Below are 15033 nucleotides of genomic sequence, written 5' to 3'. Positions count from 1 at the left end.
AAATGGACGACGTTGTTGATTTTTAATACCGTCGGTTCCTGCTATTATGCCACTTCCCGAGTGCGCTCATCTCTGTGTTAACTTGGTGCTACAAATAATACAGACACAAGTGGGACAAAAAAACAGACGGAGTGTCGCTGGTACTGTTACTGCACCACATGCTGCGGGGAAAGAAAAAAAAAAAAAAAAAAACGTACATTCCAGGAAATCTCCCGCTTCCTGCCTCCAGCTCCCTGACTCTGCTATCCTCATACCGGTGAGGGGAATCAACCAGGTACAAATACTTCGTTAGTGTACTTAAGTAGATTTTTCAAGTATCAGTACTTTACGTATTTATTTTTCTGATCACTTTGTACTTTTACGATCAACATTTGAAAACAGATATCCGAACTTTGTACTTTTGAGTTTTGAAATGAAAAAAAGGAGCAATTACGGTAAAGAAATGCCCTGGCATGTGGGCAAGGAGAGCTATCTATTTTGCAGGATGTCTGCTTATGACAAAACGAAATGTTTGTATTTATGTAGGACTGTGATCCCTTTACATTAAATGACCGTTTCTCAGTTCCCACTTAATTCAAACAAATTCCTATGAAAAACTTCTAGTTTGGAATATTGCCCAAATTTGTCATCTTATTTTAACTCATGAAAATTCACTGGAAACTTTCAGAGAAAATATTAACAATGTCATCAATGAATCGACTTCTCATTATAGTCGACGAAAAAAAAAAATCTGTAGTCGTTCAAACGCTACATAGAAGATGTATATTTACTGTTGATATCATTAGCTAATTTAGCATTTAGCCATTTAGCATAGCATTTGTTTTTATTTCTGAATTCATATTAGCAAAAACTATAGTACCTAACCGGCATCTTGATGTGTCACACCTGGGAGGTAGATGAATTCGTTCGGCAAAGGAGAAGTGCTAACTAAAACAAAGTAAGGCAGATTTGTGAACAATATTTGAAAGAAATAGACTTTTTCGTACATACTGTCGATAGATAAAGCTTCAGATCAACATGAAAAATGAGTGAAAATAAAAGCTGTGTTTATATTTTACTTCAGTTTAACTACAGTCTGTATTTTGTTGGTTTTACTTAAGTGTAATGGAGGTGCCTTCCATGACCATGAGTGTTTATCAAAACACTCGTATCTTAAATCATCATTTCTCCATCGAAGTAAATGGAAATGAAGGGTGACAAAATGGTGGGGTACAAAGGGGGCGATAGTTGACTTTTGGCAGCCTGTGCTGATTACATGTCAGATAAGACGGTCGTCGTATATCAGGGAAAGTGTAGGAGATTAACTTGAAAGGGGACATTATCTTCACTTGGGGCCGAGTTCACTGTACAGTCAGAACCTGAGAAGATCTACACGGGCTCATCTCTGAGGGCGTGATGTAATCTTGTGTCAGGTTTCCAGAGAAAAATGACTGTATAAATCCGCCCCCACATGGACGAGTCTTATTTTGCCTTTTAGCGGGAAACAAAATCGTTGTATCACTGTGTGTTGTTGTGTCATGTTGGGAAAGGGGAAAAAAAACAAAAAGTTCTTGCCGCTGCCAAAATGTCTGTTCTTGTTTTCACCTCCCTCAGTTTACGAGCAGAGGGTTTGTGTCAAAGCATGTATAGGTGTCGGTGGAGGGCAGAGTTCAAAGCCACAAGTCACAAGTTGCGTTAGATCGAGTTAAGAATCAATAATTTGTGCACTGATCCCCGTTCTAATCACTCTATAGGGATTTTTAGTAGACCCAGATAGCTCCCTAAAAAGTCCACTCAAAGTCCCTGTGTAGTGATTACTAAATAATCCTAACCCTCGGAATCATTCACTATTCACTACTCCCTGATCACTATAAATCCACGAAAAATCCTTATACAGTATGAGTCATTCATTTTTTTTTTTTGCTTTGTGTTCTTCCACATTATGTATTAAATCACCCCCCTCCCAAGTCACAACATAACTGTTTTATAAAAGTCTGCTAGCTTCATGCTAACACATAATGTGAAACGCTATAGACAGGCTAACAAAAGTAACAACATCGTGGTAGTTATAACCCTTTAGCAATGGACATTTGAATACGCACGCTAAATCAACACTCAAAGGCATATAGAAGAGACCGTCTTCTTCATGTATTAATTATGCAAGTATTATATTGCCCCCTGGTGGCCAAAGAAAGCACATCAGAAGGAGCAGCACAATGTCGATCAGTATTGAAGCATGAAATGATGTACAAACGGATTAACACACTCTATTTAACAGTTATTGGTGTGGCCAAGGAAGCAAAGGCACCACTGTCCTGTGTAAGGTTTTCACAGTCTGTGAGGTAAACCATAACAACAAAAATGAGCCTGCTTGAACGTGTGGGGATTCTTAACTTGTTCCATATGAGTGGTGCTGAGATGACTTTTGTTGTGATTTGTAAGGCTGCGGTTCGCTGCGTAGACGTGCAGTGGAACCAGCGGTGACAACCATCCAAACACATCCACAGCTGCATTTGCCTTCTCTCTCCGGTCAAGCGGAACCTTTGTTCAGACCACATTAAAGCCTCGCTCGCGGCCCCGCTCCTCCTCCCTGCCATTGCTCATCTCTTATGTCACTCTCAACCATTGTCCTCCCTCTCTCTTTCTTGCTTTCTCTCATTTTGTATTTCTTACTCCAAAGAGCTGACGTTACTTCCAGTAAAGGTTGGAGCGTGAGATTCAAACCCCGCCTCCTTTGAATCCCACATAGAATCACAGCTGACACAGCTGGGAGGAAATTTTCTTGGGGGTTTCATAACCGCTTCAATTATGATAAATCACTTTTTTTTTAACCTCAGGAGATCATAACAGATTTTTTTTTTCCCCCAGCTTCCTTTTTGGGGTCAGAGCCCCAAAACTGGGATAATCCTCCTGAATTGGATCATGTGCTACTTCTACTTTTCAGGTGTTGGGCCTCTAAATTAGACACAAACACACACATGTATAAATGCATACACCCCCCCCCCCCCTCTCCAGCCATGACACCGCCCCCAGCTGCCTCCCAAGCTAAGCCAGGCTAAGCCTTGAATGAGTCAGTCTGGACCGGGTTGCTTGTCTGTCTGACCTGCTGCTAATGAGAGAAGGCCCATCTGTTACCCGACAGATCTACGCAATCCCTGATTCGTCACATATGCAACAAAAACAACACACAACACTCCACGCAATCTGTATATCGTTTGTTCTGTCCATTTTCAATCAAAAATGTGACAAACTAGTTTATTTGAATTGGTTTTGACAGCATATTTATTGTAATGCCCTCGCATGTGGGAAAGGGGAGCCACTGTCACAGACGCACTTTTCATCCGATTTAATCAGTGCTGGGAGAACAACAAATCGCAATAATCACACTTACATGTTTCTCGGTTCAAAGGGATGATAGATGCAAGAGTATCTCTGTATTGTGGATTTTCACCCACTGAAACATATTCCATGCGATAAACACGATTACAATGTTCTCATTGCCAAACGTCCAGGTCATGCAAACACAACCAATGAAATATTCATTCATTCATTCATTCAAACACATTTTTACATTTCACTATTTTGGATCTGAGATTAAAAAGGATTTATGAGAAATAATCAGTCAGTCAAAATTTTTTTATCTTTAACTTTTGATAGTCAATAGAAAATGGAAAGAATAAATGATAATAAGTACTAAAAAAAATACAAGTTTCTGGTATGTACAATATGTAAGGCGTCACAAGGCGGCTTTCTAGAGGGGCAGAAACATGCTTCCACCACCCCCCAACAACGAAAAAATGTTACGTGAAATGGTTTTCTATTGGCAACATGACATGAAAACCATTACCGTTTGTATGGGAAATGTGCGCCCCCTTGTGGAGTACTGTGGAAGAGCTGCGTTTTCAGCACAAGTTCATAACCGCCCAGTTGAGGTCAACAATGTCTTACTAACCGTGTGCCATTCAAGCTACGAACGACACTGCACATATATACATACATACACACCCGTGACAGCAAAGCAGGACAAACTGGTGGGCAAAGTTACACCTAATTGCGCATTTTAATGAGAGAGATCACACCATGAGAGAGTGAGGCAGAAAATTCCGGCGCAGTCCTGTGGTTGGGAAATGAAACTGAGCGAGTGACGCATATAACACGCGCAACAAAAAGTGAACAACACGAGCCGGAATAGGCAAAAAATGACACGTTCAAATCCGCCGTGTTGTGCTGACTGGCGAGAGCTGGTGACTCACATTATTAACCGGACAACCAACGGCAACACACACACAATGACACACACCACAATGCTAGCTTGATCCTTGTCATGCGTCTTGGCTAATACCAACCGGCCTGGACTTTGTGTGTGTGGGTGTGCGTGTGTGGCCACTTCAGAACATTCAGAGACAAAACAAAAGCAAGGATTTGCTGCTAATATTGCCTAATATAGTGTAGAGCATTTTTTTACAGTGAAAATAACACTAAATTAACCAGAAATACATTCTAGATCCGTTTTCAAACTGGAGTCCCTAAACGCATGAGGGTCCACAAGTGGTATATTGGAGGTCTGTAAAAAAATTGCAATAAATCACAGTGGTGCTTTGAGATATGAGTTTGGCAATGCTTGTAACCCTGAAAGAACACTTGTATCTCAAATCATGTTTCCCCACTGAAATGAATGGAATTCAAGAATTCAATTGCCATTAATCAATCCAGCCCTCCAAAAATAAGAAAAACAGCACTCTATAATATCTTTATAATAATATCTTTATAAAAACATGCAGTAAGGACATAATTAAATAGACTAAAAAGAAAGATTTTTTTCCCACATTTTTTGCTACAATTAAATGAACATTCTGCCGCCCTTTCTGGTGTGTGAGCTTTGACCACATCACGGCAGCATAGTAAAGACATAGAGACACACGCAAAGAAGAGTTTTACAATTAACTCAGTAAAATGGAGCAAACTGTCATTTTCCATGGGGATGAATAAAATGTGCCTGTGCCTGTCTGTCTACATGTGTTGCCATGTATGTGTTCACAATATCTGTTGGTTAAAGGGTTTTAACTTATAACATCGCAACACCGCTATATGCTATTTGTTAGCCAGCCAATGGCATTTTGCATTGTTTGTTAGCAATAAGCTTCACAGACATTATTGAAGGAAAGCTAGTGCATGTGTTGTTTTAAATATACACAACGTGTAAACATCAAAGCTCGACCCTGACCCGCTCAAATACACACACATACATGTGGACCCAATTACACAGCACACACACGCATGCCCGTCACCATATGTCGCCACTATGAGTTCCTGCCCCAGTTAAGCTAGCTGCTGCTGGGACGGATGCTCGGGTTACAATAGCGGCACTTATTGACTTTTCACACCAGTCCCATTACGTGACCTAATAAGGCCAGCAGCCACAACAACGCGGGGCTGTGCGGCACCCCAGGCGGCCAGACAACCTGACACATGTCGGGGGGGGTCTCCCGAGTGTGTAAACAGCATCTTGCGTGGTTGATTGAATAAAAGGGGTGGCGGGGATCTGATTTCAGGAGGTAAAAAGAAGGTCTGTTAAAGTTAAAGTGCATCCCATCGCCTCCACTTTAGTTCCTAATGGCAACAGTCACTCTTTGACTTAAGAAGAATGAGAGTCTCAGTTGTCCCAATTTGTAAGCACAGATGGGGGGAGAAAGGACCTTGAAAAAAATAATCGCACATTAAATCGCAATCGTAATATTGGGGGGGGGGGGAAATGTTTTTCAAAATCGTTCGGCCCACGTGAGTTGCTAGCTTCGGCAAGTCATAACAAAAAGAGCACACACAAACAAAAAACATTGTTCTCTTTCAGCGGAATTGGCGGCACGTGATGGACAAAATATGAAACAGGACGTAAAAAATGAGAAGTCGCCTTTCAGTCCTTCACAGTTCAAAGCGCGATGTCAAGTCATCAAAACACGCCACAAGCAAGTTTGGGAAGGGAAACACTGAGACGTCACCGAGCAGCAGCCTCCAACCAGCACTTCTCTCTTCATAAAACAAGAAAGAGGAAGGAGGAGTGCTCAATCAGCTTTCTTATTTTTTTATTTTTTTTTCAATGGCCAAGGCACCATTGTGGAAATTCTTCATCCTTTCCGCCTGCTTTCCCTGTCGACTGTCACTTCTGCATTTCCAGCTCGTGACCTTTTGAAGTTACTGAACTATCCAGCCGGCGGTGCTCATATTATAATAACCCCTTCATTAATGGATTTGCTCGTGGCTTAATTGGATTGCTGCCTCGATAAGTAAGTGCGTGAGAGAGAGAGAGAGAGAGAGAGAGAGAGGAGGATAAAAACTCCATTGTGAGGTCAAAGTCGTAAAATGGAGCGTGGTAAACCACTGAGATGTTTGGGCTTCTGTCACAAGGAGGGTTTAACTCGGTCATGTTCTTTGTCAGTGCATGCAGCGTGTCCCCTGTGAACAGTGAAGCAGTGAAGAGTGGCGGGCCAGGCGTTCGGTACCCGCGCCTTCAAATCAAATCCCATTTTATATATATGCAACTTTTCATACATTCAAAATGAAACACAAATTGCTTTATAGAGAAAGAAAAAGACAATTAAAATAGCAAGAAAATATATAAAAACCCTGGAGTGAATGAAGGCCCTGGGCAGATTAGCTTGACATGGCAACACATACACCCTGAAATCTGATTGGACATAAAAATCATACATTCACATGCATTGGCAGCAGTGCAGCAACAGAACCACGAGAGCACTTCTACTTAAAGCGGAAGTCATCCCAAACATGTTTTTTAAAGAAAATGTTCTATGCAGGCCCACGAGTTGAAACATGGCATTCTGATTAATATTGCGTTTGTGGAATATGAGTTAAGCAACAAAATCCACCCGTTTTTAGCCATCTCTGGGGGCGGCCATTTTGTCACTTCTGTTGACTGAAAATGATATCAGAGTTGCTCAGGGCTCAGGTAACGACCAATCATAGCTCAGCTTCAGAAAACAGGTGAGCCATGATTGGTCGTTATCTGAGCCTTGAAGGTCTGTGATGTGATTTTCAATCGACAGAAGTGACAAAATGGCCGCCCCCTGGGATGGCTAAAAACGGGTGGATTTTGCTGCTTAACTCATGTTTCATATTAATCATAATGCCTTGTTTCAAGTAGTGGGCCTGCATAGATCATATTCTTAAAAAAATATGTTTGGGTTGACTTTCCCCTTTAAGTACGGTCTGTGAGTTCTTCTCTGCATTTTGATTTGTTTTTGCGAAAACAGCACGCAAGCTCCTGCGGGAGTTTCATTATAATCAGTGGACCCTTTGATAACGGGGGACAACTCAGCGCTCCCATATAATCTCTGACCTGAACTGTTGGAACAGATAGGTGTGCCGATTACGGTAATCAGGTCCGCCGCCGCCTCTTTTTCTTGTTTTTTTTTTTCTTTTTACAACTGACATGCTTTCATAACATCGTCCACCTGAAGTGGGGGAAATGTCAACGTGACATGACCGGGAGAAACACTATAGACTCGTCACAGGTCATGCAAGGGCCTTCAACTTGCTTACCTTGCTTTTACTGAGCGGTAGCATCAAATTCATACATTAATGAATTAATCTATTAAAACAGTTTAATACTAATATATCATCACTGTCCTGTGAAAAACACCAATGTCCATTTTTTTCATTTTTGAAAAATGTTTATGCCAATGGAGTTTCCGCCGTACGGACATCCTATTAACGTGAAAATGTGCAAAAAATTACTAAATTGGACATATATATATATATATAAACCTTAGAACGATTTATGCTATCTATGCTGCTCTACATCAAAAGTCACGGAGTGCACATGAGTCATTAGTTACATATTTGCAGATATACGATATCAATTTGCAGCATTATGTCATCTTAAAAATAAATCAATCATCACTTTTTGTCCTGGGTTTGCAGTGTGTACATGTCCAATATTTGAATACTTAAGGGTTTATTGTTACATCATTTTACTGGAGTCCTCCAGCTCTCCTTATAATCACTTTTACTGCCCGACAGCTGTTACAACACTGTAAAAGTCACAAGGCGCAGATGGATGCAGTGAGTGAGTGAGTGAGTGAGTGAGTGAGTGAGTGAGTGAGTGAGTGAGTGAGTGAGTGAGTGAGTGCTCCCTAACCTCCCCCAAGGCCGGCAAACAATGGTCGGAAAGAGCACAGCCAGCAGTGAGGATACAAGAGTCAGGATGTTAGACAAGCGACATGGCCAAACTATCGGCACAAACAACTGTGACAACCTCACATAAGCTGACTTGTGACTGACGGTGACATCATCCCCGAAAAGGTTGCACAGGTCTCTGACGCATGCCAACATTACAATAAGGGGTAACCAATTGATTCAGTTGTAATTGTGAAGGATTAGCAATTGTTACCTGACTTCAGCTCAGCAAGCATGTGATGATAACCATAGTGCAATCAGCGATTTTTTTTTTTTATAAAATGTTTTTTTTCTCAAGAAAAATGTCATAATATGAGGAAAAAGATTTTATTTTCTAGACAAAATTTGTCATATTAAAACGTAAAGCCACATCTTTAAAAAAAAATTGCAAGAATTCGTTTTTGCGATAGAAAGTTGCAAATGTTTGATGACAAAATTCTGAACATTACAAGAATAAGTAATTTTTTCAATTATTTCCTTGACAAATAATGATTATTATTATTTTTAGTGCGACATTATTCTTTTAGAAACCACCATCAATCTTTTTCTTTTTGTGTTCTTGGGGGTTTTGTTGGTTGAAAGGCTACTAGGAGGCTCCGTTCAGTGCACACATCCAAAATCCTCCTTGGACTGAAACTGACAATCTGGAATGTTAAAAAGTTGGCACTTTGTGCCAGGAGCAGATGAATTCACTTGACATCGCTTCCTATGGGGACAGGTTTTGCATCGAGAAGCACTTGGAAGCCGGGCAAGCGATTTGGAGGTTACACTGTATTTCCTGTCACCGAAACACTCAAAGCAGCCTTTTGAGGTCTCGTCCGCCGCAGCGTGCACGTGCATGTCATTGCACATCACACCCGGCGTGACAAAACACAGACGCTGACATGCGGCGACAATTTAGTCAAGCTCAGATTTAGCCTGTGACACACATCAGGAGTCATTTCTGGGATTCTGCAGTCAGGGGAGTCAGTCTTCTCTGTCAGTGTGAGGTCGGTGCTCCTCCCGGGCCGAGTTACTCGAGGTCACCGTCCGGTTTGTGTTTTTGGGATGCAAGCAGAGGAAGGAAATGAAGGGCATGTGACCGCCAGCTTTGTTTTTTGTAAAAAGAATTCTATTCTTGAATGCTGCCTTGTTCGGCTCCCAACCTTGACGACGCAACTACAGAAAGGCCAACATCTGCCAGCTTGTTTAACAAGACTGGAAGTACCAGCTATTCCCGCAAATGAAAACACACAACATAGCAGACAAAACAGTTGTATGTACAGCTCGTTTTTAGCCCTCTTTGGGGGCGGCCATTTTGTCACTTCTGTCGACTGAAAATGACATCACAGTTGCTCAGGGCAAAGGAAAAGACCAATCACGGCTGACCTGTTTTCTGAAGCTGAGCCGTGATTGGTCGTTATCTGAGCATTGAGCAACTGTGATGTTATTTTCAGTTGACAGAAGTGACAAAATGGCCGCCCCTTGAGATAGCTAAAAAGGGGTGGATTTTGCTGCTTAACTCATATTCTGCAAACGCAATATTAATCAGAATGCCGTGTTTCAACTAGTGGGCCTGCATAGGACATATTTTTTAAAAATATATGCTTGCGTTGACCTCCGCTTTAATAATTTGTTTCAGGTAATATTCAGACAGGCGCGAGGCCAACAGTGTTTGACAGCTCAGACTTTTCAATTTTTGCAAGCATATCGTTCCCTTGCCCGTGGCCCCTAGAAGTCGTTTTTGTGTCCCCGTCTTCAGTTCAGCACCAGTTTGAGAAGCCTTACGGCCGCCATGCAGCTCCACACCTTACAACGATTTACGCTATCCATGCCAAGTTTCTCGAAACGTGATCCGTTCTTGACGAACCACGGAGCAGACGGCCTGCTGCCGCACAACTGCTGCCCGATGAAAACCCTGAACTCCTCGAGCAGGCTTTCGCGCAAATCCAGATCAACTTTTCCTGGCATTAATTCATGTTGGTACTGCATCATTTGTCAACAACAGATCCTATATGAGAAACTTGCCATGGCTAGCGTAAATTGTGCCCCATAAGGCTTCGCAGAAAAACTTTTCTCGTCAATTGGCGTGTCACGGGCAAGGGAATGATATACTCAGAAAAACTGTGAAGCTGTCAAATGCTGATGGCCTCCCATCTGATCGAATGATACCTGAAACACAACTGAAAAAAAGTGTACAGTGACTTTGGAAACATCCTGTACTGTAAAAGTCATGTCTCATCAAGTCATTCATGGGGTGTAAGAAGTCATTTATGTCCAACTAGAAAGGCAGTCCCCAAACAGAGGAGATTGTTTGCATTGCTTGCAACAATGTCCTGACATCTATTTCCACGAAAGATTGAATTGAGGACAGTCATTCACCAGCCAACAACAACGCTTTTGTAACCACCCCAGGAGACGTAAACAGGCTACACACTTAAAACAACTGAAGGAGCCTTTAAGATTAAAAGTTAAACATCTGCAACAAAGAAGAGTCCAGTTGCTTATTTCAACCTGGATGACTAATAATCTACACAGATATTTAGTCAGGCCATAGCCTTGTCTAAAGTTAAAAAGTGCTCAGGCCGGGCACTTATCGCAGCACTCACCCAGTGTCGTGGGCTTCCTTCCGGGGAGCGAGCCTGGTACCTTTGCAGGGCCACCCCTCCGTCGCCATCCAGCAGCAAGGTGCAGTCCAGGTCGGGGCAGTGGTGGCCGCTTATTGGAGGCCAGGGTAAGATGGTGGCCAGTGGGTAGTGGGAGATCATGCTGACCATTTGCCTCAGCCCTCCGGACGCCAGCACATGCTCCAGCCTGGATGGAGTCCACAACAACAAATCGTTTTTGTTTGTTTTCGGTTTTTTGACCGTCCTCCTCCGTCTCGTGCTGCGCGTGGAAGTCGGCTTGCCAAGGCCACTCAAGCGCGTGAGTGATTAGAAAACTCTTGTTGTCTCTCCTTTTTTTCCTTCCCCCACCATTCATCCCAGTCAGAGGGGAGGAGAGGAGAGGAGAGGGGAGGGGAGAGGCGGAGGAGGAGCCTTCACAAAACACTGGAGTGAACTTCAAGACAGGAAAGCTGAGATAGACAGCAGGATGTTGTGCCAGAGCTTCTACGAATCCAAAACAATTGAGGCACATTTTCCTTTTTCCACTGACAGGGGAAAATTCATTAGGTACACTTACACAATCAACCAAGACAAAATTCAACCTTTACAAAGCTTGGTCAAATCTTTCTCCCTGGTGAAATAAGTGATATGGAAATGTCTTCAGAATTTTTTATAAAAGACCTTACAAAGTAAATTAAGAGATGTGTTTCTCAAGTCATGTTTGAAGGTAACTGCTGGGGAAATGTGCAAAGGCTGAGAAGTACAATATGTAGAAATTGCTTTCTCTTAACTCCAATTCCACGTGATATCATTTATAACATACTGGTAAAATTGATGAATATTATTCTCAAAATGTGGAGTGATGACAGCATATTATTGGCTTCAAAGAGACACCTACCCCTATCTGTAGTTGAATCAATAAACACTGCTGGGCCCCTATTTGTGGGAGAACATTAAACAATAACATATTATTAAACTGCAGAAAGCAATTTCTGTGAAAAATTGGCCATGAATGCTGAACGTGAACTGAAATGATGTGGACTGATTTGAATTGTCGAAATGTCGAATGTGAGACTGAATCGGTAATGGTTTGAATTGGTCAGGAAGTGTGGAAGAAGTGTAATGTATCTCTTCATTGGGGCATTTTATTGGAAATTTTGTTTGTGAAAGGAGTAAAAAGTAATTTTGGGGTGCATAATAACTGTGCTCTTTAGCATTCACACAATTAACGCCCCCAAAAATATAATTTTTATCTTTTAGAGGGAGATTTAAAAAAAAAAATAGATATATAGTTCTGCTATTGGCTTGCCTCACCATCGAATTTACAAGTGTAGCTAAGAAAGTGACTGTCTAACAAGCACACAATGAAGTGACACTAAACGTGCAAAGGCCAAACCATCACCTACATGATCAATGTGTAACATTTTTGCTGTGTGTGCATGTCTGTGTGTGTGCGGGGCGTGTGTGTGATCAAGTCTAGGACAAGTCATGTGTAAAACTCGGCCAGCCGGGAGGATTACACCGGAGCTGGTGCACACATTGCACGTGGAATCCGCCGTTAATGTTGTACTTTGTGTTTGTCACACTTTTAAAGCAGCTTCCTACTGTCAGACATTACATCCTGTTGTCTTTAGAATAAATAAACAACCTACGGTATGAACACACACACAAACACACACACACACAGTTCTGCGGCATCAACTTGTGTCTATGACTCATGACTGACTCAATCGGACAAAATTCCTCTGCAAGCTTAATGCAGTGCGTCGCTTCCTAAAATACATTTGTGTACATATTAAAGAAGTGAGTCATGAGCACTTAGGAAACATATCAATCATTAAAATGCCTTTGTAACGGGACGTGATAGCCTGAGTGTGTGTGAGGAGAAAAAGCAAATCACCCAGTAATGCCCAGGATGAAGTGTTCTCCTTCCTCCGCTTCCTGTGTCACACTGAAAACATCACTGGATTGATATCCAACTTCCTGACATCCACCAAGGCATGCTGAAACATGGACGCTCATGGAAAGTGTTACTTCACCTGCAAATATGTGCAAAATGTGGTGGTGTTAGGAAAATGACACCAATAGTCAATGACCTAATTGTTATACAGTAAACCCACGACTTCATCTATGCTTGTGGAACCTATTTGGAGCTCTTGCCGAATTTTTGTGCTCTTTCTGTAATGCCCTTGCCTTATATGCCACAAGAATAAAAGTAGTCGTTGGTGTCAGTCAAGTAGGTTGAAGTGGCACCTAACGACTGTTCCAAGATATTCGTATCTGTATTTGTATTATTTGTATGATGGGAGGAGCTAAGTTTAGCCTGGGTTGTTGGTAATGGTTGTTGGTATGTTGGAAATTACAGGAAATCTGACGTACGCGTATGTTTTCACTGTGCTGAGTAGTTATTAAAACGCTAAAACTAACAAACAACAAGGAGACACACACACATACATCCAGTGCATTTTTCCTTAATTAATCTATCCATTAGTCATTCATTTTTAAGCACAAAATTATGAGTTTGAAATTATATTTAAGTGTTTTGGAGTCATAAACAATTATTGGTTACAAATAAACATTTTAAAGATCGGTGGGAGGGGGTTAATTATTCGAACTAGGTCCCTATCGACCGAGAATAAACAATCATTATCAATAAATATCTCTCAACCTTTTTCCAGACTGGGACGTACGTTTAAATGGAAGTTCTTCTCTACGTTAAGCCGAAAGTCGCTTCTATTAATATTATTTTTGCTTCTTCTTCTTACCAGTTTCTCCTTTACTGTGTAAATCACGTGTTACTAATTTCCGGATTTACGTGATGTACATGTGACGTGAACAGTGTTTGGCTTGGGCAATTTAAGGGGATTTTCTTTGACTTTGAACGAAGGTCTGATTTTCCATGACTCGAAATTTGCTTATTATTTTTCTTCTTATGATGATGAGAATTTTTATACTTGACGGGTAAATCAAAACCTCTTCTTCCATCACCTGGCGTACTGTGACGTAACTGCTCGATTTAAAAGTATGACCCGAGCCTTTTAAGTTCCTCTCTCAATGACACTGACATTCGCTTTCATAATTAATTCAAATCCTTTAGAATTATTATTGTTTTGAAAATTTCTTCTACATTTTTCTTCACGGAATAACTAAAAAGAGATGCGCGCCTGATGTAATCGTGACGTCACGTCACTGTGGTCCGGGTGAAAAGGCCATTTAACTTAGTTCTGTACATTTGGCTCCAAAGTGAGATAAGTGATTCAAGTAGTAAAGTCGCACTTGCGCAAGTACTGTATGAAGCTTTTTAACAACATACATACTCGCATTGGCGACTTCAACACAAGCCTACACTGGCCTCTTGTGGTTGAAATAAGAACACGCAATGAAGTTAGTCAAAAGTGACAAGTTGTATCTAATGACCAGTAGACAGCAGCATAACGCCGCGCAGGTTTCTCAGTAGCACAGAAAATGCAAAATAAATCAGTTAGACCACTAAAATAAATCACTTTCTTCAGTGAAATAAATTTAAATTTCTTTAAAATGCGTTCCAACCTCCAAGCAAACAACCTTTTCTTGTTTTGTTTTTTTATTAAAGAAAAATATCACTGAAGTGACTAAAACCATAAAGAAACATGATAGTACAAGATAAGATTACACACTGAAGTTTACACAGTGGCCTCGTCTGTTGGCCTAAACACTATCAATGATATTGTATTAATTTATTCCCAGCAGCTCCCTTCATTTTGTAGCATTTCTCTTGTCTGCTTTGCATGTAATCTGTCCAATCAGATTTCAGCCTGTCCATGTCATGTTATTGGATAAATTTACATAAAGAAATCAACAACCACATTCAATCTCATACAACAGTGACATGGTATGGATTTCTTTAACAATTTAAAACCGCTGGAGGGTGTCTTAAACCAGCACAAGGCCCCGCTTTATCTCTTAATTTGCCCCGTCAGATCCTCCTGCAGCCAGGAAGTACTTCGTATAAAACAGCATGTGGTCCTGCTCCATAATCACCTTCACCTCAACCTCAAATTCATTATGGGGCCACACGTTCCCTTTCAAGTTGGAAAGCTTTTTATGGCCCACGGTGATAGACGTGCAACACCACCAGCGGCTGTCTGCAGCCCCTCGCCAGGAGGTCATGAGAACAGTACTGTGGAAGCGTGTTTATGCTGACTACGGAAATTAATAAACACCCAAATATCCTTGACTTGATGAGAGCTGACCGACTGAGTTATTATTACATGGAAAGAAATCAGAATTATGTGCTGTG

The 15033-nt window shown here is 41.4% G+C and overlaps 1 protein-coding gene across 3 annotated transcripts in view; it reads right to left on the bottom strand.

Annotated features, from left to right (window-relative positions):
* The window catches only part of rgl1 (ral guanine nucleotide dissociation stimulator-like 1), a 38042-nt gene extending 24485 nt beyond the window's left edge, over positions 1 to 13557 (bottom strand). For 2 of the 3 annotated variants that reach the window (XM_086047243.1, XM_086047245.1), the window contains exons 1-3: positions 13520 to 13557; positions 12655 to 12793; positions 10758 to 10962 (exon numbers count right to left, since the gene is read on the bottom strand). In XM_086047243.1, coding sequence (XP_085903369.1) covers positions 10758 to 10962; positions 12655 to 12776 — 327 coding nt within the window. In that variant the 5' untranslated portion in view covers positions 12777 to 12793; positions 13520 to 13557. Of the gene's footprint in view, positions 1 to 10757; positions 10963 to 12654; positions 12794 to 13444 lie in introns of all 3 variants that reach the window. The other variant, XM_086047244.1, reaches the window with a different exon arrangement.
* Positions 13558 to 15033: the final 1476 nt, after the last annotated feature.

Source organism: Filicampus tigris, chromosome 12, assembly GCF_054856515.1.
Source record: "Filicampus tigris isolate MCC_2025a chromosome 12, RoL_Ftig_1.0, whole genome shotgun sequence".
Lineage (NCBI taxonomy): Eukaryota > Metazoa > Chordata > Actinopteri > Syngnathiformes > Syngnathidae > Filicampus > Filicampus tigris.
The sequence above is the reverse complement of the archived record's forward strand: the minus strand, read 5'-3'. Positions and strand labels throughout refer to the sequence as shown.